General features: G+C 36.2%; 1 protein-coding gene across 9 annotated transcripts in view; it reads right to left on the minus strand.

Moving 5' to 3' along the window:
• The window catches only part of COL19A1 (collagen type XIX alpha 1 chain), a 219,392-nt gene that overhangs the window by 104,975 nt on the left and 88,798 nt on the right, over positions 1–25,619 (minus strand). For all 9 annotated transcript variants that reach the window (XR_004749526.1, XM_035322084.1, XM_035322088.1 and 6 more), the window contains 2 exons: positions 23,229–23,273; positions 2,780–2,833 (listed from right to left, as the gene is read on the minus strand). Coding sequence is in view for 8 of the 9 variants with exons in the window: in XM_035322084.1 (XP_035177975.1) it covers positions 2,780–2,833; positions 23,229–23,273 (99 nt within the window). In the remaining variant the exon portion in view is untranslated. The remainder of the gene's footprint in view (positions 1–2,779; positions 2,834–23,228; positions 23,274–25,619) is intronic.

The following is a 25,619-nucleotide window of genomic DNA, read 5'->3' on the forward strand; positions in this document are numbered from 1 at the left end:
AGTGGCTATAAAAGTCTCAAGGGATAAAACTTAAGAGACACTACTCAAGAAAATTGGCTGTTCATATTATACAGGCATATAGCTGCTTACAGATGTAATGTGAATACATACCCCAGGAAGACTACATTAGTAACATGTCAGTTATTTATAGCTACTCCTTAAGAAGCTAAAAACAATGGCAACCACATTGCTAGTATTTATAGTCAGTATTTGTGTTGTCAGACAGATTTTGAATAATGTTCCAGGCTGGGATACAGCACTGAAGATCTTGGCTCAGATTTGTGGAGTGATAATCTAGGAGATGTGCAGAGCAGTTAAACATATCCACAGTTCCTTCATCCAAACCTGGTTCTGAATGAGATTAGCTGACCCAGTTAGCACAATTCATGAGGGATGAGGGGCTTCAACATTACATAAAGCTAGTCTGAGGGGCTTCAACATTACATAAAGCTAGTCTACAAATCAGGTTTGGTTTTCCTTCTCTCAATTACGTCATTCTTGCAAGAACTTTCTGTACAGCTAAGAAAACAAAAGTAGCAACAGAAAAAAAAAAAAAAAAAAAAAAAAAAGGAATTTGTTTCTTTGACACCTTGTTTCCTGATTTTGGTTAAAATAAATTTGCATACATTTCTACCATTTGTGCAAGACAAAATATTCAGTCATCATTTTCAAGTTCTTCATTTGTGAGTACAGAAACCTTCACTACCCCAGCCAGAGAGACAACAGCTGCCAACAGCTGATACCACCAGCTTTGAGTGTTTTTAGGGTTTCTTTATACAGCACTGCAGATTACACCCATATAAACAGATTAACTTGATTATTTCGGAAATATCAGATGTTACATTTCTGTATGTGGAATGAGTTTGAGAGACACTGATAGCAACTAAGAGTCAATGATACACAGTCCTTTAAATTTAAACTTAATGACTGGCATCTCCATGCACTCTGATAACTGAATCCAAAGCCTTTTATTTGTGTGGCTAAAAAGGAATTATGTGTAGATTCAAACAATATAGTGTTATATTGCCTTGTGCAATTCTACTTCAAAAATGTTTTAAAGACAATTCCCATGATGATAATCACCACTTTTCTCACACACTACAACAGTTCACTAAACGTTCCAAATTATAAAGGTTTGATATTTTACACTTTCAGTGCCACAATGTCAAATATGTTCTAGAGTTCACCAGATACTTGGTATACCTTACTCATCCTAAAAGATTTATGGAACAAGATCCCATGTAGTAAAGGAGATCGTGTAAGACCAACACAGAAATGTCCCCAGAGCTATGGAAAGAAACACAGATGTGTTTTTCCATGCTGTCAGCATATATGTATGCATGACAGAAGTATATGGTTCACCTTTACAGACAGGCAGGCTACAAGAGAATACCTCTTTGAATACCTAAACACAGTTTCAGCTCAGTATATGGTATATGTTTTCGCATGAAGGATATCCACTATTTGCTGCAAATAGTCTGATTCATCTAGCATTAAACTAGGAAAAACATATTTTTATGGCTACAGTATGTGTAAAGAGCCAGGTGACAAAAAGTGTGATGATCTTGTAGGCTGTTTTAAAAATTTTAAACTGTATATATAGTTCAACACAAATAACCACATGCATTCCCTGTGTTCTTAGTAAGCACAGCACGGCTGTATTTTGGTGTGAAAAGTTGAACCTTTCACTCTTTTGGTAATGTTGCTGAAAAAGGTTTGCTGAAATGTTTTTTTCCAAATCCCATATCTCATTGTTGGCTAGAATTCCAATCATAATGCCAGACATTCCCCAAAGAATTTAGACAGACAGGTTCAGTCCTTCTGTGAGATGCTCTCTGCCTTCAGTTTTTGCAGTTGGGAATCCAACAGTACCCTTCATTATCAAAACTTAAACTCAGGTTGACCTCCAGTTAAGGTCAAGGAGGAGACAGGAGGGGAAGAGGGGGATAAAGAAAACTGATAGCTTGATTTTTATTTTTAAATCTTGCTGTTCAAAACATGCTGGTTTGCTATTTCAGTATTACATTGACAAACCTCTGATTTTCTGCCCTCTTATTTTAATATATTTGGAAGTAAATATAAAAATAAAGCAGGCAGAAGTAACAGTTATTACCAGGCACATCTATAGTGTTAGCTCAAGTTCAAGCATGGATGTGAACTCAATGACCAGGAGTATCTAGTACTTTTTTCTTAAATTTAGATTCACACCACAGCTCAAATATGAGCCAGATCAATTAGCTAAATAGTGAGTAAAAGCTATCAGAGAATATAAGTGAAATTTTAACTACAAATTCTCTATTGCATGAGCCACATGGCACAGTGAATGACCCATTGCTCTCACCCAGGAATGGTTAAGTCTGTGCACTTGCTTTTCTTTTTCTGCAATCAAGGACCCAGGCCTAGCTTTACCTTGCCTCCAGAAATGCCCTCTTTTCTCATCAATACTGTGTTGCTTCAGTACCCATGCCTGTTTCAGTCTACCTCATGAACTCTAAGCAAATTTATCATGGAACCTACCATATTCTTACCTACACCTTTCCCATCCAATATTAAGGCCTAACACCTCGTATCTCAACTGAACGCACCTGTTTTTCTTGCCCATCATCTTGTGGATATTAACTCTCCAAACATACACATTTTCTAAATCTGTCACTCTCCTTACACAAAGTCTGTAATTCATTGTTTGCCTATCCCCCTAAAAGCTTTCAGCCTGTTTTATTTTAATTTCTACTCAATTGTTTTATATTTTAATTTTTATATATTAACACATTCAGTTTACCTCTCTTCCATGAATGCCTTCTGGTCCTGGTTCTCCTTTATCTCCTTTTTCACCCTAAAAAAATGAATATTTATTTAATTACATTTGCAAGATAAATACTAAACCATGACACTTTTGTAACAGGAAAAATATTTGAAGATTCTGGTCTGTTTTACATGCACTTCTACAAATACATTTCTGACCGCACAAACTAAATTATTTCTTACATTTCAAAATAAATTCTTTCCAAATAAATGACCCTGAAAATAGGTCTATCACCAAGAGCTAAAGAATTTTATAATTCACAGTGCTACTGAACATCCATAAAGACTGACCACAGAAAAATATTCTTAATTCTCACAGTGCCCTGACAACAATATGGTCAAACAGAAATTTACAGTGAGGGACAGTTAATTGTTTTCATTTTGGTACTTTTTAATGAACATTGTTCTGAAAATCATTTCTTACAAGGATGAATATAAGTGACATATCTAATCTATAAATCAAATGGAAAAAAAATGGCAGGAAAGATTCTTAGAGTCAATGATACAGGTTGGTTCCTGGGCTTCCTTACGAAACACTGACCATAAAACACAATATTATTTGTAAGATACAAAAAGGGATTCAGTTCCGTACTATCTCTATGCACCTTACTATCCTAGTTATAGATTTCATCAGAAGTTATCAAAATCTGCTTAAAAAGCATAACTTAAGGGAGAATGCCAAAACCAACAGGTCTCATCTGTGTCACTAGGCTGAACTTTACCAAATTATAAAAATAACGTCATTTTGATAAAAGCCTGAGGCCTGACTTTACTAGACTCCAAGCTCTCAACCAAAGAAAGGGAACAGCCTCACACTGAAGTTCAATTATCTCCAGTGGACTACATATGTTTGAGCAGAACCTATTCATTATGTCAGCATAATCTTCATAATTCTGTTAGGTAAATGGTACTGAACTGAGATCATTCAGCTAATTCCATTTGTGACACAATCCTGATTCAAAGCTATTTCTCCAGTGGCAATGACAGAGGGCATTTCATCTAATAATGAGTTTTGCAAAATGAGTTTGTATGAGCTTTCTCAAACAACTGAAGCCTACTAACAAATTAACAACCACAAACTGTGAATTTAATAATCGCATGCAAAAGATGTCTGCAGGAGTTTGTTGTTCCCATCTCAATATATCTTGTTGATAACAAACCTAACGCTGTGCATTAGTTTGAATGGCCCTATTAAGGTTTTTCCTCGAGTATTGCCTTTTTTGCCTGTCAATAACACCAAACTTTAAACATGATCTATCAACGCATCCATTGGAAATAGTTTGAAGGACACCAAATAGTTACAGGATTTTAACACTGGTTCTTTTAGTATGTTTAAACTATCAAGTTCTCTTTGTTCTCTTATTCTATAGATTAAGGCATTGGTTGAAATAGTAATTTTCTTACAATAACATTTTAAAAAATAGCAGTTGAAGTTCCAGATATATTCCTTATATATATATATATCAATTTAAATTTTAGTTTTCATCACTGGGACACACTGGACATTCAATACTGTTTTCACTGTCTTTCAGCTGGTATTAAGTCACATTGCAACAGCCTTGCAGCATCTACAAAGGTACAGTCATTTATTTACATAATAACTCCTTATTTTAATGTATTTCTAGGAGATTTAAGAAACATTCAAATTTATGGAGCTGTCTTCTATGGTTTATCTGTTTATGTACTTTAAGAGAAAATTGTATAAATGTCTACAGTTCTGATTCAGAAGTAGTAACTTGTAAATTCCTTAACATATATTTGGAAACCCTAGATAAAAGTATCGTGTGATAATTTGTCATCCTACATCTACATTTACATTAAAAACAAAAACAAAAACAAAAACATGCATTTACTGAGGCTAAAATGCAAGAAGACCCTTCCCTCACCTTTCCAATTTGCCTTGATGTTAGCAGCACATGTGTTAGGGAGCCTGCCTTCTTCTTCAGCAAGCAGACAGTAACTTTAAAATTTTGGCAAATGGTTTTAGATACATACAAGTGCAGTTCGTGAATGCAGGGAAGAAAGAAAAACTCCCTTCCTCAGGATTTACATGATACTCAGATTTAAAATGTTTGTCAGACAAAATGATAAAAAGCACCCTCTTCTAGTGAGCCCCAGACCCCTGCAGAATCCCAAGAGCCCCAGGCTTCCTGCCATGTATGCCATTTTACTATGAACCTATTCTGATTTTTTTAATAGAGTAAATTATTTGTACTTGCCAAGCCTATTGTGCACAACGTTCATGTCCTCTGTGAAGCAAGAATTCAAATCAAACAGAGGTCCTATTCTTACAATTTATTTTTCTGTGAACTGAGCCAAGCCATGCTCATTTCTGCCTTTGTGGAGTGCACTATGCTGCATAATTAACAGTTTCAAACGTAGCCAATTTGCAGAACTGCTGAAGCCACTCTGCAGTGTAGATGAGGCTCTTAATAATCAACATTGTGTGTTACCTCATAGAATAACAAAAAAAAGAAAACAGAGAAAAAAACATGTTAATGCCATTTTCTGTCTCATGTCCCTGCCTGCTCATACTATACTCAGATGAGACAATTAAAGACTATTTGGGAAGACTATTTGCAAAAACAGGATGACAAAACTCTGGAAGTGCCATTACTCATTTATTAGTTAACTAAAACTAATCCAATATAACATTGAATTCTTTGCATTCTTTTGGGTGTATTCTGCTTTTAATTGCCCCAGTGGAACAAGACGATGGGGTTGCTGCAGTATAAGTGCTAGGAGGGATTCAGTCTTGTGTGCGTAATACTGGATACACTGCAGTCAGTGGCAACATTCTCTAATTAGAGCTGGGAGCTTGCTCAGGGTTTCTGTAAGACTGCAGTCTTACCAACTTGCCTTAAGTCACTTGGCAACTTTTAGGCTGCCTAATTTTCCTTGCATTATATTTACTCCTTATTATAAAGGCAAAATAATGTATAAAAATAATGTATAAAATAATGTATTAATAAAATACATTTATATCTAAAAAGGTAAAGTTTAATTTGCAGTGCTGCTCTGTTAATAATACTAATTCTGAACCCCTGATATCCATTGTTCCAAACTCTTTTAAAGTACCATTTTTCACAATAGCAAAAATATTCTCCACAGTATGCAAGGTAATAACCTTGTAATTTTTAACCTCTGAAACTCTGTGATTTTACCCCACACAATCTTTAAGATAATTATGTTTGTTTAAAAAAAATGTTCTGGGTTTTGCTACAGCAGAATGCTCTATGTGAATTTTGTGTGCTTGCAACCATTTCTCCACAGTTCCCTATAAACTGGACCTAGCTAATAGTAATGCTTCTTGATTATTCCTAAATAAATTATGAATTTAACAAATCAGGATCTTCAGCTCAAAAAAGAAACACCATATGGGTCTTTTTTTTACCCATACATTTCTGGAAAGCTGGGACTATGAAGGGCTCCATCCCATAATGTTCTTATTGTCTGACACGTAAGCTTTCTACAAAAGGTGGGATAACATACGACAGGAAAAGAGTGGTACTTGAGGAGAAGCACCTCCGGCCTGCTGAAACACAATACCATTTAGAAGGAGTAGTAATGAAGGCAGAGTAATGATCCTGTCTTCATTCAGACTGGGAGGAACCATGCAAGGAAATAGAAAAGTCACTTAAGCGGCTTATTTCCAAACAGGCTCTAACCCACTTTAAGATTGCTACCTAAGCAGGGTCAGAAAGAGACACTGTAAAACATTGCAGAACCACACTTATAAACTAAAATCAACAACGGTGACCTGGAAGGATGTCACTGTGAACCCCGTATCTTTCCAAACACACCTATTTAGGATACTCAGACTCAGCATGAAAGCAGGTGATCACAACACTTTACAGGCATCAGCAATTCAGAGAGCTGAGCAGCTACACTTATCAAGAAACTATGACCAAAACATTTCTGATTCAAAACTGTGCCATCACTGTCTAGTGAGAGAGCCACAAACAACAGGTGTCGTGCCTGGCCAAGCTGGATAATGTGTCAGGAGAAAGATCTTTCCTTCCTGCTTCACTTATGTAGACTGAGCAATGCTGAAGAAGTACATAGGGGCTAACTACTGCTTGGTGTCATGCAGTACATTTCTGAGCAAGCTCCCAGAGAAGCTATATAAAGGCAAACTACCACCTCAGTTGAGTCCAAAATCTTAGGCACAGAATGACTTGAAGCCAAGCCAATCCATGGATCCAAAACTGCACTGCTGAACTGTCTCTCCCTGTCAACAGGAATGAGGCAGCCATCTATTTTTATTCTTTGTAGAAAAACCTTAAAATATAAAATGATCTCAATCAATAAGAACAGCCACTAAAAAAATAAATAAAGTTCAACAAATATTACAATGTAGTGTTCTTGAGTTGTAGAAATCAAATGAACAAATAAGACATAATTTGTGTAGCACTGCAGAAGAGGATATGGGGATTATCACAGATCATACAGGGAGCTTGAGTCTGTAACACAAAGCTGTTTTCAAAAGGCCAAGCTTCATTTTGGGATGAGCCAAATGCAAATTGAAAAAATCCATGTAATTATTCTTGTTTACTCGTCACTGATCAGAATAACGAAGGATGGAGCCTATAGTTCAGGGCACTGTGCTGTTCATAGAACATGGCCAGGTTTTAGGTACGCACTCGTCTCTAATTCAGAATGGTAGAAAGTTTGAAAAAAAAGTTATGAGGGAAGAGTGAACACAGGACATGCTGATGGCCTACAGAATTATGACATCCTTGAGAACCAAACCTTCAGAAAATGCCAATTCTTTTTATTCACATCTAGAGAATGCTACAGCATGCCTAACAGTGACACCTTCCTGAAAACACAGCTGAATAATCTTTTGATCTCTTAACGTGTTCCTCTCAGACCTCTGAATCTCACCTCGGTCCTTATCTTCAGCATAACACTAGCTGGTGGAAATCTAAAGGACTTCCCAAAGATCCTTCGTGAAGACCAGAGCTATTATCTGAGATTATTAATGAAACACTGAAAGACATTAAATAATATTTTAACAAACAAACAAAAAAATAACCTATGTAGAATACTACATGGCATACATTTCCTCTTAATAGACTTATTCCTCTTAATAGACTTATCAGAGTAAAAGAGACATAATGACACAACCTCAGCCTTTTGGATGATAGAACTTAACCTGCATAAGAAGAAAAATTACTGCAATTTTAGATAAATCCCACTTTTTATATTTATTTATACAAGACTAACCACAATCTAACACATAGCTTTGTTTTCAATCATAAATGCTCCAAACTAACTCTGCTCAGGCTCAAGATGCTCACATCTTTCTTGATGCTCTCACACTTTCTTTGTGTTTTGCCACAAGAAATTTAGATGTTGTAGGTTGAAAACTTTGCTCTGCATGATATCATTGCTTGTCTGCCACTGCCATTTTTTTTTTCTTTGTACCTTTCAATATCAATGAGAAAATTTTCAATGTCAATGAGAAAAATAAATCACAAAACCAACACCCCAACCTCTACCTTTTTGGTAGTTATTTGATCACATATTCTCAGGTTTTAATTTCAGGTTACAAATTTTTCATTCAACTTTTATTCATAAAAATACGTCAATAGGTAAATCATCATTTTTTATATTATTTACTTTTTATTAATCAATCAAGTCTGGTTGTTCTGCAGGAACCCATTTTTTGTCTTAAATCTTATATTGTATCTTTCAGAAGAGATAAATGGTCTGCTCTGGTTTTGTGCTGTGTCTAGTACAACGGAATCATAACACTTCTTTTGGACTTCAACAAATATTTGCACTTTTACAGAATTTTTCTATTGTAGCACTCTCAAACAAAACTTAATAGTTGAATTTGGCTCCAAGCTGCTAACACCAAACTTTACAATATTTTTGAATTTTAGTGTCTTGTGTATCTACCAATAGATTAAAAACTAAAAAGAAAAATCTGTCTGATTTAATGAGCACTCTATTTTTTCCTTTCTTAAATAAATACTACAAATGCATTTGACTTTCAGCTGCAATTGTTTAAATCTCTATCTGCCTTTTAGTGAGGAGGTTTCTGTTTATACTGGCTTAGCCTTAGTGTTGAATGAAGATTTTTCCGTAGGAGGAATAAACTAGTTTCTTTTCAAGGCTTGTCTCCTAAGGAACCTAAACCAATCTGTTATTGTCAGTAGTTGACAAATAGTATTGCTTTCACAGAACACCCATACTTTCATGGTTTTGGCAGGCTACTGCTATTGTTATTTAGACTCTGAAAGATGTTCTGCAGATGGTTACAGCCATGTCAAGTGTTTGCACAAACTGATGGACTACTACGTCTATTCTGGAAAGGCTGCATCTTCAGCTCTATTTCTACCACATGACAACAGAAATAATGGCATTTTCTCTAGCTGTGACTATTTCTGAACTGCATTCATCAGGCCCACACAGGCAGCAGTATCATTTACCTCCATTTTCTTAGGGTACAGGGGGAAGTTTATTAAGGTCACAGGAATACAAACTTTAGACCAGGAGCTCCCTGGAGTTTCAACAAAGTTCTCATAGACCCTGATAAAATCTAAAGATGTGATAAAGATGTTCAGTCTTCTGATGGATATTCATCTGAGAAGGAGGTTTGATCCGTGTTCAAAATATGCATACCTTGCTCATACTTTACTAAGGGTAATTCAAAACACAGCTATAAACGTAAGGGATGGCTGTCTTTTGCACAAAACATAGTAATTACAGCTTTCATGCAAGAAAATTTCTCCCTTTCTAGGTGGGTCAAAATCCACAGCTTCCACTTTACTGGCAACTGTTTGTTATAACCAGCCCATAGGATACTCAACATGAAGAAAATTGCCATCTTTCTGTTCTAGCTGGGCGACATTGCAGTGAAGTGTCTAGAATAAATAGGACAGAGAATTTTCTGTAGCCTGTTGTAAGGGGGAGGCATCTTTAGAAAGAGCATCCTGGGAAATTTGATCTCTATCTGCCAGATGGCTACTGACAACAGGAGCAAGTTTTTGCCTTCTGTAAGTATATAGAACTCATATAAGGGCACAGGTCAAATTCCTTCTGTATCTCTTTTTTGCACAATATATACTGGCCACACCATACCCCTTCCTCCTCCAGAGATATCTAAGACAACTGAGTCTCCACTTATTGTCACAGAATCTCTGAGCTTTGCAGCTCAGAGCTGCTCATCTAAGCTAGCTTCTTCAGTTTCTTAAACTAAACATTTAGGACACACAAAAAGTAGAGGCATAAAGCTGCTGATGGGATTAACTACATCAGGCATGTGCTTCTGTACAATTTACCATTCTTTAGCTTTTGTGCATATCACTGATAACAGCCTTAATACCACAGAGTCACAGAATGGCTTGGGTTGGAAGAGACCTTAAAGATCACCCAGTTCCACCCCCCGTCCCATGGGCAGGGACACCTGCCACTAGACCAGGTTACCCAAAGCCCCATGCAGCCTGGCCTTGAACACCTCCAGGGATGGGGCATCCATGGCTTCTCTGGGCAACCTGTTGCTTGGACTTGCATTCTGCCTAGGTCAGGTCTTCTTCAAAATAAGTATTTTCTAGTTCTGTCTACATCAGCAAACAGCATGGCATGACAGAAGAGGATCTATGAGATAACTGATGCAGAGAACCAGATTTTCACATTGTACATGTTTTGTGGAACCTATTCCAAACCTACCTTGTCTGCTTTAGTCTGTTTTCATGAACTCAACATCCATTAGCAATTGAAGCACCTTAGGCTTATTCCTGGAGTGTATCTTTCTGTTTAGCTTCATCCAAAAGTAATCACACTGATCTTGATTCAGCCCCTAAAATCATCCATAGTACTGTAGTACCTTCTGGTCATTAAAATTTGTCTATAATTCTGAAATACTCTGGTTGCTGAAGAAAAGCTAGACAGCAGTCTGAAGAAACAGAACCTGATGAGATATAAAACAGTAAATAGGAGTTCTTTGGGGGTTGAAAGAGTTCCCTGACTTATTTGCTTTACTAAGTGTCACACCAGCAGTTTCAATAGCACTGCATAGGGACACTGGGGACAGGAAGAAGCAGCTGGAAAGGGAGAGACAAAGAACTAAGACAGTTCTTCTCATTGACAATATTGCCTTGACAAGTATCATCTCTTGCTAAAGGGGGAAATAAATGCTTTGGAGATTTCAATACAGTCATTAAACATATACGTTGCTGACTTTTCAGTAGTCACAACCACTTCTGTCCTTACAGGTTGTAGAAAGATTCCCCCCCTCACATTGACTTTTATTTTTGGCATACTCATGAACAAAGTTCTGTCATCTCCTGTTCTACAGGGACCAATATGAATAGCCATTTTTTTTTCATCTTTCATTGCTCTCTGTTCATGAATTCTGATCTGTAGCCTAATTGTAAAAACCACTCTAATGTGACAACTGCTCACCCAAGATTACAAGTCTGATTTGGATTTAGGGAGCCCATTGACTTAAATTGACACAGGTATTTCATCTGCAAATTTTCTTCATAGTATTCATGCTTACTGTAGAAATATCACTTAAAAAAAAAAAAAAAGCTCACAACATGAGACTAAACTTAAAAATATTATAAGGCCGCACAAGCTTACAAGTGATTTATGCTAAATAATGTTTTCAGATATGATGGTCACTAATATTGCATTAATACTGTATTTTTCTGTATTAACCTATTCTTCTAATTAGATACCTGTCAGTACTCTCCTTTTCCAAAAAGGATAATCCTCTGCAACAGTTCATACATCATCATCTCACTGATAGTAGCAGCTGCAGTAAACTGACGGCCTCCTTCTGCAGAGCCCTGCCAGCTCATTCTTGCAGTTATCTTTGCTCAGCAGTTCCCAAGAACTGCCTCCAGTTTGAGAGAAAGGAGGCTCGCCTGTCACTAGTGTTATTTAGTCCACTATGTTAAAGTAATACACTGCAGCTGCCAACAGGGATTCGATTGTGCTTACTCTTTATTGCTGCAATACCTTCTTCCTGAGCCTCCTTTCTGTCTTAAAGTAAAGAAGTCATTTCCTTTAATAACTGCACAGCACACTATTCAATCAAAAAAAAAAAATGATTCAATTTAGAAATCTTTTAGTATGGTACTAAATATTTTCATGCTTGTATTATGTTGCACTTCCTAGATGTGGATTACTTAGGATAACTTACTTATTTAAATAAACATATAAATACAGATGTAAATGAACAAGCATGTTGGTGTAAATGTGCACGTGCAATCAGAAATCAAGAAAATACACTTGCTCAAAGCTAAACCAATCACTAGATCTGAGATCCAGAAGAAATACCCCACCTAGATTATGCTGTCAGAGAATATAAAAAGTATGAAAGTACTTTAATTTTCCATCTGGGCTAACTGACCAGACCAATGGTATCACCTGAACTTACCTACAGCCCATGAGGTTTGTAAGGAACTGAAATATTCAAGGTATGGTAAACTTCCTACAAAGGTCACAGCACTTCCAGTTAAAAACAACCCTTTCCTCCATGGATGAAAAGATATTAGGGAAGCGTACACAGCTTTTACAAAAGTAAAATGGGGAAAAAGATGAACAAATCCATATACGTGTGGGTGCTTGCAACAGGAAAGTTAAGTTGCAAGCCAGAAAAAGGGAAGAGAGAAGGCACAGGTAATCAAGAACATATAGAGCAATAAAAATAGCTAGCAGACCAAAAAATAAATTAAAAAGCAGTGTTATGAAAATAAGTTTGAACAAAATGACTGGATGTTGAACTTCAGTCAGATTTATTTCTCTGAGACTATTTGGGGGAAACAAACATACGATGGGTCCTTTCCAGGCCTCTCTTTAATCCAAATAAAGTCACGTTTAGTTTTTTAAAAATTATGTTCTGGCATTTCTTCTCTTTGGACTCAGCAACATATATATATATTTTCTTTTTTAAATTCAGACTGTTAAGTTTGATAAATATGAAGTAAAATACTTTGTTATACTGTACTATAAGGCCTTTCACCAAACATGATTTGTGGAGTCAGAAGAGAGGATATTTTAATTCACAGCAATACGCTTTATCACTTGAACTAACAGACTAGCTGAAGTAGATGACTCCTCTTTTCTGGTGAACCAAAAATATAGGCTGAGCACGAGACACATTCCATCCATCACAGAACACAAACAGTTTACCAGCCAAGCTGATGAAAAACAGGGAAACCATAAATTCTGTATTCTACTTTTGACTCTGAAATGGATTAAGATTTACTTCTTACAGACTAGATCCAGGCATGGACCTGCTGGAAGGCAGAGCACTCGAATGGAAAAGGTAGGGTGGTCTTCCATTAAAGAAGTCCCACTTGAACACTGATGTACTCACTGAATTATTCCTCATGAATTATTCTTCATCTCTTCCGTCTCCCTCAGAAATGCGCTCACGCCATGCATTTTCCTGTTTTCCCCAGGCACCCTACTCAAGTTCCATGCCCATCTCTACCCTCTCTTCTGTACGCAGGTGCCCTGACCATAGCATTCACCTCACTGGCGCCACACTACCCTGAGTTCTTCAGCAGAAACTAGGACCTCAATATGTCTACACAGAGTGAAGATGATGCGGTGCTCTCTACTTCTTCTGGTGGATATTTCTTTGCTTCTCGAGAATACTTTCCTAGATGTTAAGTGTGCATCACTCCATATAGGTAAAATTGTTCCATTGATTTTAAATTAATTACCATTTACCAAAATTACAGCTTTAGCTATTTCCAAGCTAGTGAATCTTTTCTAGGCATCCACAGCTGTACTGGTACACAGCCATCTATCTCTGGATATGTGCTCCAAGATCTGCAAGGCAGCACAGAGGTAACTGTTACCTAGGAGCACAGCCAAATGACCTGGCACTCTGCTTTTCCTGTTACCTCTCAACAGAGTGCCCACTAAGGAAGCTACACTGCTTCTGCCACCCCAGTCAGCTCTTTCAGAGCAGCCTTGGCTGCTCCTGCACAGCACTGCATGTGCTTTCTTGCCCAGAGCTCTACATCTGGGCCTACTATGCAAGAGACTTTCCACATTGTGGGAGCAATGTGAATTTAGGGAACTTTGAGGACCGAAGTTGTACTAAATATCTGCAAATGGCCTTTTTAGAGTTTAAGATGACACCAAACATTGGTGGAGAGAAGTCATACTGAAGAATAAAACTTTTCAAAGACAAAAATGCACATGTAAAATACTATATTCTAATTCAAGGCAGAAAGCTTGAGAGTTCACACCGGCTTTTAGATGTTGGCAAAGTCACTTCTCTCTCCTCCACTAATCTTGTTCTCAGCAAGATACAAATTGTTTACACTCAAACCTCATAAAGCAAGCCATTTTGAGGCAGAGGGCTAGCACACGGTACCTCAGGTGGAACTGTTAACATTTAGCAAAGATGTAGCAGTGAAAAAAGGGTTCATAATGGAAGAAGGTATGTGACTTTATACTTGGAATACACTTTAAAGCCAATTATTTTCTTAATTGGATGTATTGGGAAGTGGAAATCTTCCATTATATGTACACATTTGTGAACAACACCAGCTTTCCTATGAAGCATACAAAGACACGACAAATCCTTTCCAGGATAAATACTTTCCAGGATAAATACTTTAACTTTACAAATTATGAAATCATGACTATACCTAGTAAACAGATGTTACACTTCTATTTGCATGTTCTAGGCTTTTAAATGTGCAAAGACGTATTTGAGCTCAGAGGCTGGTTGTGTTTCAAGAAGTAAAAATCTGTTAACTAATAACGAACAAGTGCATATGTTCTCAAGCCTCTCATCTACTCTTCCACCAAGAGTAAAAGGATGAATGTGGGACCAACAACTCTCCTATACTGCTGTATACCACGAGAATAAAACAGAAGAAATTGCATAGCAGATTACCAGTTTCTGTATAGATATGTGACTTTTTATACTTGTACTTTGAGATGACCTCATTACTTATGAGAACTATCCAAAATCAAAATTTCATATGAACATGTGCACTAAATGAAGTTAAATGTCATGAAATATTAGGAAGTCACAGAGAATAAAACAAACAAAAAAAAATCACTGTCATATTACATACATTGAAGGCCTTGTCTCTAATATCTTAAAACCTTGCAACAGAACTATAACACATCCAGACACAGCTACTAGGAAGATCAAATACAGACCAGTTGTCCTAGGAGATTCGTATTGCTCAACTGGAAGAGACAGCTTAGGAATGCATGAGAGATGCTTATCAATTCCTGATTGATATGGAAAGGGAGAACAGGAATCTTCTAACAGGAGAAGTAGAGGACATTAAATTAAATTAACAGGAAGCAATTTCCAAATAAACAAAAGGAAGTGGTTCTTCAAACATGAAGATAAACACCATAATTCCTCACCACAGGATACTGCAGATGCTTAAAGTTTACATGAATTTGAGGGGAAACTGCACACACTAATGGAAGAGAACTCCATTGAAGACTACTAAATTCAATGAAACCACATCTGGCTGAGAACGCAGTCACAAATAATTGGAGGTTGAAAGAGTACATGAGGAGAAGCACTGTACTTGCTTACTCTGTCCTTATGCTTTTCCCTAGGCACCACTTTTGGCTATCATTAGAAGCAGGATGCTGAGCTAGATGAACCTTTAATCTGACAAAATGGGTATTTGTAAGTAAATTAGACAGTGATATAGCTTGGGTCCTGGAACTTGGTCATCTATATCAATAAATTGATAGACCCTAGCTGTGAAGGTCTCTTGTAGACATTTCAATGAGGCTAACTAGCACTTCCCCATACAATTCCCAGGCACAGTTCAAAAGTTACCATAGGCTGTGAACTATTTCCAACAAGCACTTTTGATGAAGCTTGTTTGTTTCAAGGGCAAGTTAGTTAAGCAGTTTGAAGATAGATACATCGAACCAAATGTCACAGAACTACAGGACAAACCCTGATAACATTTAGCTTACTGGGATAAATGCCAGTTAAGACTACTTTTATTACAGGTAGGAACTTATTGTAGGATTAAAAGTGTGCTTTTCCTTTTCCCCTAAAACATAAGTGTACATGTTATTCTGTGATTTTATGTAATATCTTTGTAGTAGAAACAAATCTAAAATAAAAACACTTTCATGCCCTTTAACTGAGATGGCTGTCTTGCAAACAACATTTAACCTCATAGGACTTTATGAAAAAAAAAAATGTTATTCGCCATGTCATAGTATATATTTATATATATATATATATATATATATATATATATATACACATACAACCAAAGAAAACAACTTTGGTTCCCATCAGCTTAAAAGGTGTGAATACAAAACTAAATAGTTACAAGATGAGAGAGAGAAAACTCTTCCCTTCATAGAATTAAGAGACAAATATGAAAAAACTCAGGTCACATTTGCATCCAACTGGTAAAGAACCCAGTCTTGACTGCTTGAAATAGGGTTTAAAGGACTTTATAAAATTACCTCCACACTTTTTTTTTTTTTTTTTTAATTTCAATTAAAATATCTATTTTGATGGTTAGGAAAGGCAAGGAGCCACATTTTCAGCACAGTGGCATGGACTCAATCACCATCCAAACAAAACCTGGGAACTGGACTCAGTCTATAATGCAAAATGCACTTCCTTCCATTCCTTCAAAAAACATACATAATTATAGATCTGTATATTCAGTGGCCATGGTTATATCAAGATTTTCAGCTTACTGAATTTAGTATATTTTACGCTTAATATTATATATAAATACTGAAGTATTTCTAGCAGAAAGTACAGCTGACAAGTAGCTGTATGAACACACAAGAGGATTAATAATTGCTTCTCTTAATTGTCATTTTTTATTATTTTTAATTATAGATTTTCCAGATCCATTACTGTCTTCTACTCCATGAGCAAAAGCTCCTATTTTTCAAGCAGATTGCAGGCTTCCCTGATACTTGATAGTCCTCTTATGTGGACTGTTTTCATCACTGAGATTTATGGTATCAACATCAAAATATTAGACAGAAAAAGTAAATAATGACTAACTTCAACTAGCACCCTTGAAAGTGAACTGGACTCCTTCTGCATTTACTTATGCTTATTTAAGAAAAGTTGATTCAACACTATGGGGAAAAAGACTACACATGGGGACATGCTGGAAGTTTATAGCCATGCATATTCTGAATGGATGAAAGATAGAGGAGTATTTTATTAGGTGTGATAGGATGAAGAAGAAAACGTTAACCTCCAGGAAATCTTCCTGACACTAAGATCTATTAGGAATTTTCTTCTAAAGGAAATAGAGGAAGCCCTATTTCCTGGGATAATTCAAATTGTACTTCACAAAATAGTAAATATATACAAAGAACATCCTGCGTTTAGAAGAAAATGAAGCAGATGACATTTTTTTCTACATTTAGGCTGGACAAGCCCCAGATTATATCTCTCTTCTCACATGTATACAGAGGCAAAAGCAGAATTAAACATATAAAAAGTAAAGATAAAAGGACAAAACTTTGGAAATAACGTATGACTGTCATTATGGCTTCACATCCAAAGTTTCCCTTACTCAAATACATCTAATTTTTTTATTTATATAATTTTACCGACAAATATCAATCAAAGAGTTGCAGTAAAATAATCACCACAAATCAAGTGTTCACAAGTGAGTATTGCAGCACATAAACTGACACAAAGCTCAACTCCAATGACATCCACTTTTAAGATCCTCTATTTACAGTGTGAGATGCGAGGGGAATATCCTTTATAAAGGAAAGCAACCAGCCATGGAAATCTGCAATTGAAAAGTCCAGCTCCAGAGCACAGTCATCCTCCTGCTCTGTCACTCATCTTCTGAGTCTTCTGAGCAATCAGCTAGTACTGCAATTTAGTCAATATAAATTGCCTCTCTGATTTAAAACAGAAACAGGGATTTTATACCAGTGCTTTGAAGAAGCTATGTGAAACAAGGAATGTAGGTTTCCTAGCTCTGTCTAACCAGTATTATCTCTTAGCAACAATCCTGTCATACTTGCTTGGCTATAAATAACATGTACAATGTGTTGGCTTTTCAATTGCCACTTTATTTCCAAATAAAACACAGATCTGTTCCACACAGGGTGCCAAATTATCACAAAATTTATGTGGTGTTGAGGTTCCACATGTCCCTCAAAACTGAAATACCAGTGTTCTAGCTTGATTACAGAAAGAAGAGTATCTGTGAAGCATATTCTGCAGTAAATATATATTCTAACCAAGGAGGTAGATAAGGAGATGAAAAATGGGGGATCTGGGCAAAGAGTACTAGCTAGCATTACCAAAGGAAGCAAGGATCTGGAGGTAAAAAGGATAAATCATGATTTAACAAAGGAAAAAAAAAGGAAAAAAAGGACGCATGGCAATTTTTTTGCTCTAATAAATTTTAAAGATTCTTCTTTTTTTTAAAAAATGTGTACTTAACAAATTTTGCAGAGACCTCTAGATTTCATCTATTTAGGTCAATTTACTGTGTAACTATATTTATTAAAACAAACAAAAACAACACCAACTTACACATCCAAACAACCATGTACATTGCTACCCAAAGAGGCATTCTGTGGCAGCTTTTATGAGGAAGGGAGCATCAGCTGGCTGGTGATCAGGTATTTGAGCAAGGGCACTGATCTTCCCAGAGATGTGACGCTCTAAAACAAGTAGCGTGTGTGAACGTATATACACTTCTTAAAAAAAAAATGCTAGTGAACAAAATCCAGTTCTTATCTGAAACTGAAAAGCATGTACATAAAAATCTCCACTAAGTCATTTGACAACTTTTGTTCCCTAGTCCATACTCAAAATTAAATGTACATTCACATCTCAACCTGACAATATATGTATATATATTTAATACCACTTTTTAATATTCTTCTTTTTTACACAGATTTATACTGTGAACACATTTACTGATTCAGAAAAATATCATGCTCATGTGCACTGTCAAAAACTATCAGATAACTGAGGTTGGAAGTGACCTTGGGAGGTCTCTAGTCTAGCCTCTTGCTCAGAGCAGGCTCAGCTGCAAGGTCAGACCAAGTTGCTGCAGGCTGGTCTTAAAGCCTCCACGGATAGAGGCTGCACAACCACTTTGGGTAACCTGTTAGGAAAGTATTAACTAGCCACTAACAGCAAAGAAGAATATAGATTGAAAAAGAAACTGTCTAGCTGTTCTCTGTGTTTATCCAATTAGAAATTGGTGTGATAGCTTGCATTATTTTGATACTATCAACAGAAAATGGAAAAGTCATTTGAGATAGTCTGATAGTATTTTAATGAATCAAGCCTTTCTATAGATCATCCCCTTTTCTGCAACCAGGATAAAAAGTGCAGAACATCGGAAGAGGAAATTACTTCCGTAACAAACAACAGAACAGTGTTAAAATTAAAAAGTATTTCCTAACAGCTACGTAGTATCTTCCTTGCCCCACTTTCAGCCTGTTACTTTGCACCACAGACACAGGAACTATACCATTCCTTTCCTCTTGGCAGCAGTCTTATGTATTTGAAGACTGGTTATATGGTCACCTTTTCAGCTGACTCTGTACTAAGTAGCCTTCATTCATGCAATCCTTCCTCAAAGGTTATGTATGACATAGATCAGTCATTCCTAGTGATCTCCTTCCAACAACTTTTAAGTTGAAGCTTTACCAATAACGAATAGCACAGGACTATTTCCATAGTGTTGCAGACAGTATTGCACTTTAAAACATCTTAGTTTCCTTCATTGGCAACTGCCTTACTTCATTCACCTGTGTTCAGCTTCAGATACAAATAACCTTCAGATTTTAATTTGAAAGCAGATACTACTTCTTATTTGTTGTTGTTGTTTGTTTTCTCTTTCTTTCCTTTTTTTTTTTTTTTTTTTTTTTCTTCAAAACATGTTTATTCTCCCCTACAGGTAGTTGCTTGTACTTGTTACTTTTTTGCTGGATCCTATTTTTTAGGCCACCTCTGATTTTTTTGAAAAAAAAAAAAAAAAAAAAAAAGAAATTATTTTTTTTTTATTTTCTTTTTTTTTTTTTTTTTTTTTTAAATTTTTTTTTTTTCAAATATTATTGTTATAAAATTACAGTTCTGAACAGTGTTCACAGAAGACAGATTCACTCAACATAGTCTTCCTTGCTGGCAGCAAAACAATTAAAACTGCTCTCAGTACGTACTTTCTCAATCATGCTATAGAACAGTAGACCAATGCTTATGTTGCGAGCTGTAACACTATCATATAAGACAATGACATTATCTACCTAACACAAAGAATACAAAGGAGGATTTAAAAAAAATTTACACTGAGAATATATTTCCTGTGGAGGGAAAACCTGCAGCCTGCACATGCAATTGCAGTTCTGTAGCTTCCCTTACTACTATTGGCTGCTATAAGAGAGAGCAAAGTTCAACGTAAGAGGAAGAAGAAAAAGGAAAAAAAAAAAAGGGAGGAAGGCAGAACAAGACTTCTGATTCCTCAAGGAGATGTGTGTGTAGCAAAGAAACCCTTAAACCTAAAGAGAGATTTAAGCCTAAGGAATTAAGAGAGATTTAAGCCTTTAAACCTAAGGAATCTCCCTTAATAGCTTAAATTAAAGATGCCTCCTGTATCTTTCATTTACGTACGATCAATCACTTTCACCTCAGTTGCCTACATCTCCCTGATGCACCTTCTTTGTTGCAACTCATTAGAAGTGTGTGTCAGCTGCCTACAAAGACATCTTGTGCTATTTTTGATTTCTGAATCTATGGTGGCAGCTGCCCCTCCTGAAAGTGGTGCTCTCCCATCGGTTCTGTGCTGTCTCTGCCAGCTGTGTGTGGCACTTGGAGACTGCGGAGTTTGAAACGGCAAATACCTAATGTTTAGGCAGCTGTAACCCACTCTAGGTGTTATGAAAAACGGAGTACTCAAACACTTACCCTATTCCTTGAGATGCAAGATCTAGCAGAGGAGTTTGTATTAGTAAAAATTATATTTTAAGTTCCAGACTTTTTAATCATGTTTACTACACACAAATTAGTACAGCAATTATATTTTGGACAGTATGTTATAATGCAAAGATACTGATACCTTTTTTAATACCAGAGTTTAGTAACTGGAAACAGCATTGTTGTTCTAAATTGTTTGATTTATGGACAAATTGAGTAACTGTTAAAGCCCAGGTTGAGATTTACTTCACGTTATTTTAAAATACGCTCTTACCTCACAAACCACAATATGTAGCTCAAAAAATTATTTTTGAGCAATGACTGGTAAATAAAGATTCTTCCACTCATATATTTCCTTTTATCTGAAGGACAGATGAATATCTTGTTAACAGTTAAACTGGAAATACATTTAATTGGAATTGTTTGATTAACTTCTGAAGTTAAAAAACAAATAGGAAAAAAGTCTAAAATGTGCTGACTCAACTTCCACATAAGAAAAATGTTACTGCCAGTCATTTGGTCATTTTATCTCTGCCTTAATATACGGGAAATCAGGCAAAGAGAGTGGCAGCAACAGCTGGAGCCACGTGCCTGTGTCCAAACACAATTTATTCATATAACTCAAGGAAAGCACAGCACAGCTGCAGAGCAATTATGAAAAAAAAATCAACAAGCCCTTCAGAACTGATGAATAATGATGCTACGAAGGAAATAAGATCTGTCTGTGAAGCTAGAAACACTCAGGCTTAACAAGTGCTTTTTTTAGAGACTGAATCTTCACGTGATAAATTTTAGTTGCTGTAGATGCTGGCTTTTACTTCTGATATTTTTTCCTTCCTGGTTACTGGAATACTTCCTCCTAAGAAAATCCTCTGCAACTTTAAATCTGCTTAAATTAATCCATGACATATTTTCTTTAAAACATGAACACTGGAAAGCTGTGTGCCACTTCTGAAGAGGTATGGTGAGTGAGTGAATATACCCCTGTCCAAAGCAGCCTATGCACAAATATACTGCTCTTTCTTAGATACAAAAGTTGCCACCGTCTCACCATTTTCTTTAGTCTGAATATTGTCAGAATCTCAGTATCTTTCATTCTTCATCTTGAAGGACATAGAAACAAAGAAACGTATGTGCTAGGTTAAAGGTTGGACCAGATGATCTTAGTTTGGAAAAGAACTCTAAATGATTCTATGATATGATTCTACATAAACAAATGAACATATAAACACATGACACATATTCAGCAGAAAGGATTTTCTGTATCTTTTTCAGACAGTGAGCTGAAGCGCAGAGAAACTATCTATGGTCCAAGAAAAGATACATCCTTAAATCAGTTTGCCTAATCCAAATCTGCCAAAACACTACTAAAAAGCAGTAACCAGGTAGTAACTTGTTTAAGGAGCTAAAGCTCAACTATAAACTATTATTATTGTTAGTTTAATTCCTATTAGGCAAGCTAAGAACAGCCTCTTCTTTCCACTTGTCCCTCAACACAGCTTTGCCTTTGATGACCTGTTACTTGTCTGCAGTCACACAGAAGATTAGTGCACATCACCTAGAGCAACCCAGGCCAACATTCTGTCCACTGAGAAAGCCTTCCAAAGGGCCAGTTTAATTCCCATTTTAATGCTCATGTCTTTTTCAACTATTTCTGGCCAATGCAGAGTGTCTGCAATTAGGACAAACTGTTTAAGGTTCCATTTCTGATGCCCGCAGGTGCAAAACAAGGAAAATTTTCTCCTTGAATTTGCACTTGGAAGCTTTATGCCAGCCAGGAGACTATGAAGGTCCTTAGGACAACATGCCAGTTCATCTGGCAAGGGAATGGAACTGCCAGTTTGAGGAAGAGGTAAATGCACCTGCATTCTGCAAGGACAAGCAATCAAATCATTTCAAATTGAGTCAGATATGTGCAGGAGACAAAACTCATGCTAACTACTGTGTAGGTCCACAGAAATATATCAACAAAACTTAAGCTTTTAAAACTAGTTTTTAGTTATGTTGTAGAAAATGTAAAATTTTGCAATTGTGGTGAATTTACGTTCGTAGGAGAAAAGAATGAAAAACACTAAGTAATTACAATCAACATATTTCAGTAAGTTTTTATGAAGCGTTTGTAATGTATAAAAGCAATAACTCGAGTGCTATAAATACCTATACTATTTCATCATGCATTCCATTCTGTATAAATAAACATCTACTAGTTGCCATAGAAATACGGTAGCACTAGACAATACTGGAGTCAAGTAGTTCTGGTTCTGTTAGACTTTATTTAATTGTTTCTTAGAAAAATAAAAAATAAAAAAAGCTTCTAAAAGAAGTGTTGATTATGCTAATTAATATGCGTAAACAAGTCCTTGTTATTAAGCCTTTCAGGAATAACTGACACAACAAAAAGTAAGAGTTTTATCTGTGAAAGGGTTAAGAGAGGCCTTCAGAACTAGGCTCCAGTTGTTTTGCCATATATGAAAACATTAACCAAAAATAAATAAATAACATGAACAGAATAATTTACCTTTTCACCCTCTTCACCTTTACTACCTGCAAAGCCACGTTCACCCTGGAACACAAAACAATAAAATAAATATCTCAAGCAAGCATTCTTCAAATAATTGCAGTCCTTAAAATACTTTTATTACATTGTATTACAGTTTTATTATGGGATTAAAACACAAAAAAAACTTTTGGATAACGACAGTCTTGCATCAGAAATGTGCAAAACTTCTACAAAAGCTGCCATGGTTTTCCAATCATCAGTCATATTTTTGTTCGGCCTAAGGGATCTTCTTGGCTTTAAAAATTCCAAACTGTTGATACTAAACCCACTCACTACAGTTCTGGTATTCTGCAGAACGAGTTTAATACATTTATTCCTATGAATTCCTTCATGTTAATTTTTAAATGACTAGTCATCTGTAAAGGCCTCAAAACCCCATTCAATTGAGAAAAAGATATAGATGTAACTTAGAGAAAGAAAACCCATTCCTTTCCCTTTGAAAACTTTGTCCCATTAACCAAGTATTAAAAAAAAAAAAAAAAAAAAAAAAAGAATAAAAAAATTTGAAATACTAACTCAAGCTCGTCTTATTTTGGCAAACTGAATCCTTTAATGATCTTCCTATAAAAGGACCTGTTGTAATGCTCTTCTTGCTCCAATTTGATATTTTTTAGCTCAGAAAAAAAGATCTTATTGTAGCATTCTTACTTTGTTAATGTCTCTGTCAAATGGTCTTCAACCTGGCTACATTACAAAAATTATAGTTAACTGTTTTAGTCAGATCTTTATTAACACATTCTTGTCTGTTTTGTGAGATATACAACAGAAATACAGCCAAAATCATATACTTGTAGTACAAAAGCTCCTTAATTAAAAGCCATAGCAAAGCACATTGTCTTTCTCCCTTAAATCATCTGGAAAGAGCGAGATGGTTTGCATGTCTTTGCCAGCCTAAGAAATTCAGTCTCACTGCCTCAGTACAACACACATGGCTGCTACAGGTTTGAAGATGAGAAGACTGGAAGAATTCTGAAGTAAAGCATATAGCATTGTTTCTAAATTACGTTCAAAAAATTAGAATGAGCAATATCTAAACATTCTTTCACCCTTCAGAGATTTTCATTTCCAAATATAGAAGTCAAAGGTTTAAATGAGGTAAACTAAAACAGCAGGCTACAACTTGCAAACTTTGTAGCAGCATTTTGCCAAATTGTTTAATTGATACAATATTGTGTAATACACATCTGGGAATTAAATTCAAAGCTTAGGAGATGTGCAGACTTATAGATTATTAAATAGCTTTAGATTTTTCAGCACTGCCTGCAGTGTCTCTTCCCTGTTTGCTTTTTTGGCTGGGGTGACTCAAGCAGTCAACAGCTTAGGGGTCAGTTTTAAAAGCATATCCAAGACCAAGCATGCAAAATATGTGATCTAGTAAAGTAACCTTCCATATATTCTTACCAAAAAATGAGTGGTTAATTACTGAAATAATTTCTGAATGTATGCAAATTCTATTCTGCTTCCCATTCTTCTCCAATTTTGGATATGCAGCAGAACTAACTTTTATTTACTTTTGACAAATTTCTAGAAGCAAAGCACTTTCTTTAGCTTTCCCATTTGTAAGATTGCAAATCCTGTCTTTATTTAATTCCCAATCCATTAGATAAAAATTTTTCATAGATAGAGTCAAAATTTGTCTGGTGTCCATTGCCTCTTATCCTTTCACAGTCCACCTTGGGAAAGTCTGGCTCTTGTTTTTCTGCACACCTATTCTTTGCAGATAGCAGTAAAGTCTGCTCCCTTCCAAATAGTTTCAAATTATGGCTGAACAAGGCCAGCTTCCTCAGCCGCTCCTTGTACATCATGGGCTCTAAGCTCCTGGCCGTCTTGGTGGGCCTTGACTGTGCCATCTTGGTGGGCCTCAGTCCCAGATGCAACATAATGTTTGCTGAACTTCTTTATTAGCCTACTTCTGCAGCATGTTGAGGTTTCTCTGTATACCAGCCTTCCCCTGCATTACCAGAGCACTGGCTACTCCCCCAGATCTGGGAGGGTGGAGTAGTAACATCACTACACATCATCCAGGTTATTAATAAAGGCACTAAACAATACTTGCCCCAGTATCAATTCATGAGGGATGACAGTGGTTAGAGTCATCAGCTGTTGTACTGTACCACAGTTATTCCACCTCTGACTCCAACAATACAGCCCATCTTCCACCCACCTTATAATCCACTTATAGAGTCCGTATCTCACAGATTTGACTACATTGATATGATTGGATACTGTACCAAAAGCCTGTCTGAAGTCAAGGTACACAGCATCACTGCTCCTTATCCAAACTGTCTGTCATTTTATTAGAGCAGCCTATAGGATTGTCAGGCATGATTTGTCCTTGGTGAATCAATC

Source organism: Oxyura jamaicensis, chromosome 3 (assembly GCF_011077185.1).
Source record: "Oxyura jamaicensis isolate SHBP4307 breed ruddy duck chromosome 3, BPBGC_Ojam_1.0, whole genome shotgun sequence".
NCBI classification, from domain to species: Eukaryota; Metazoa; Chordata; class Aves; order Anseriformes; family Anatidae; genus Oxyura; species Oxyura jamaicensis.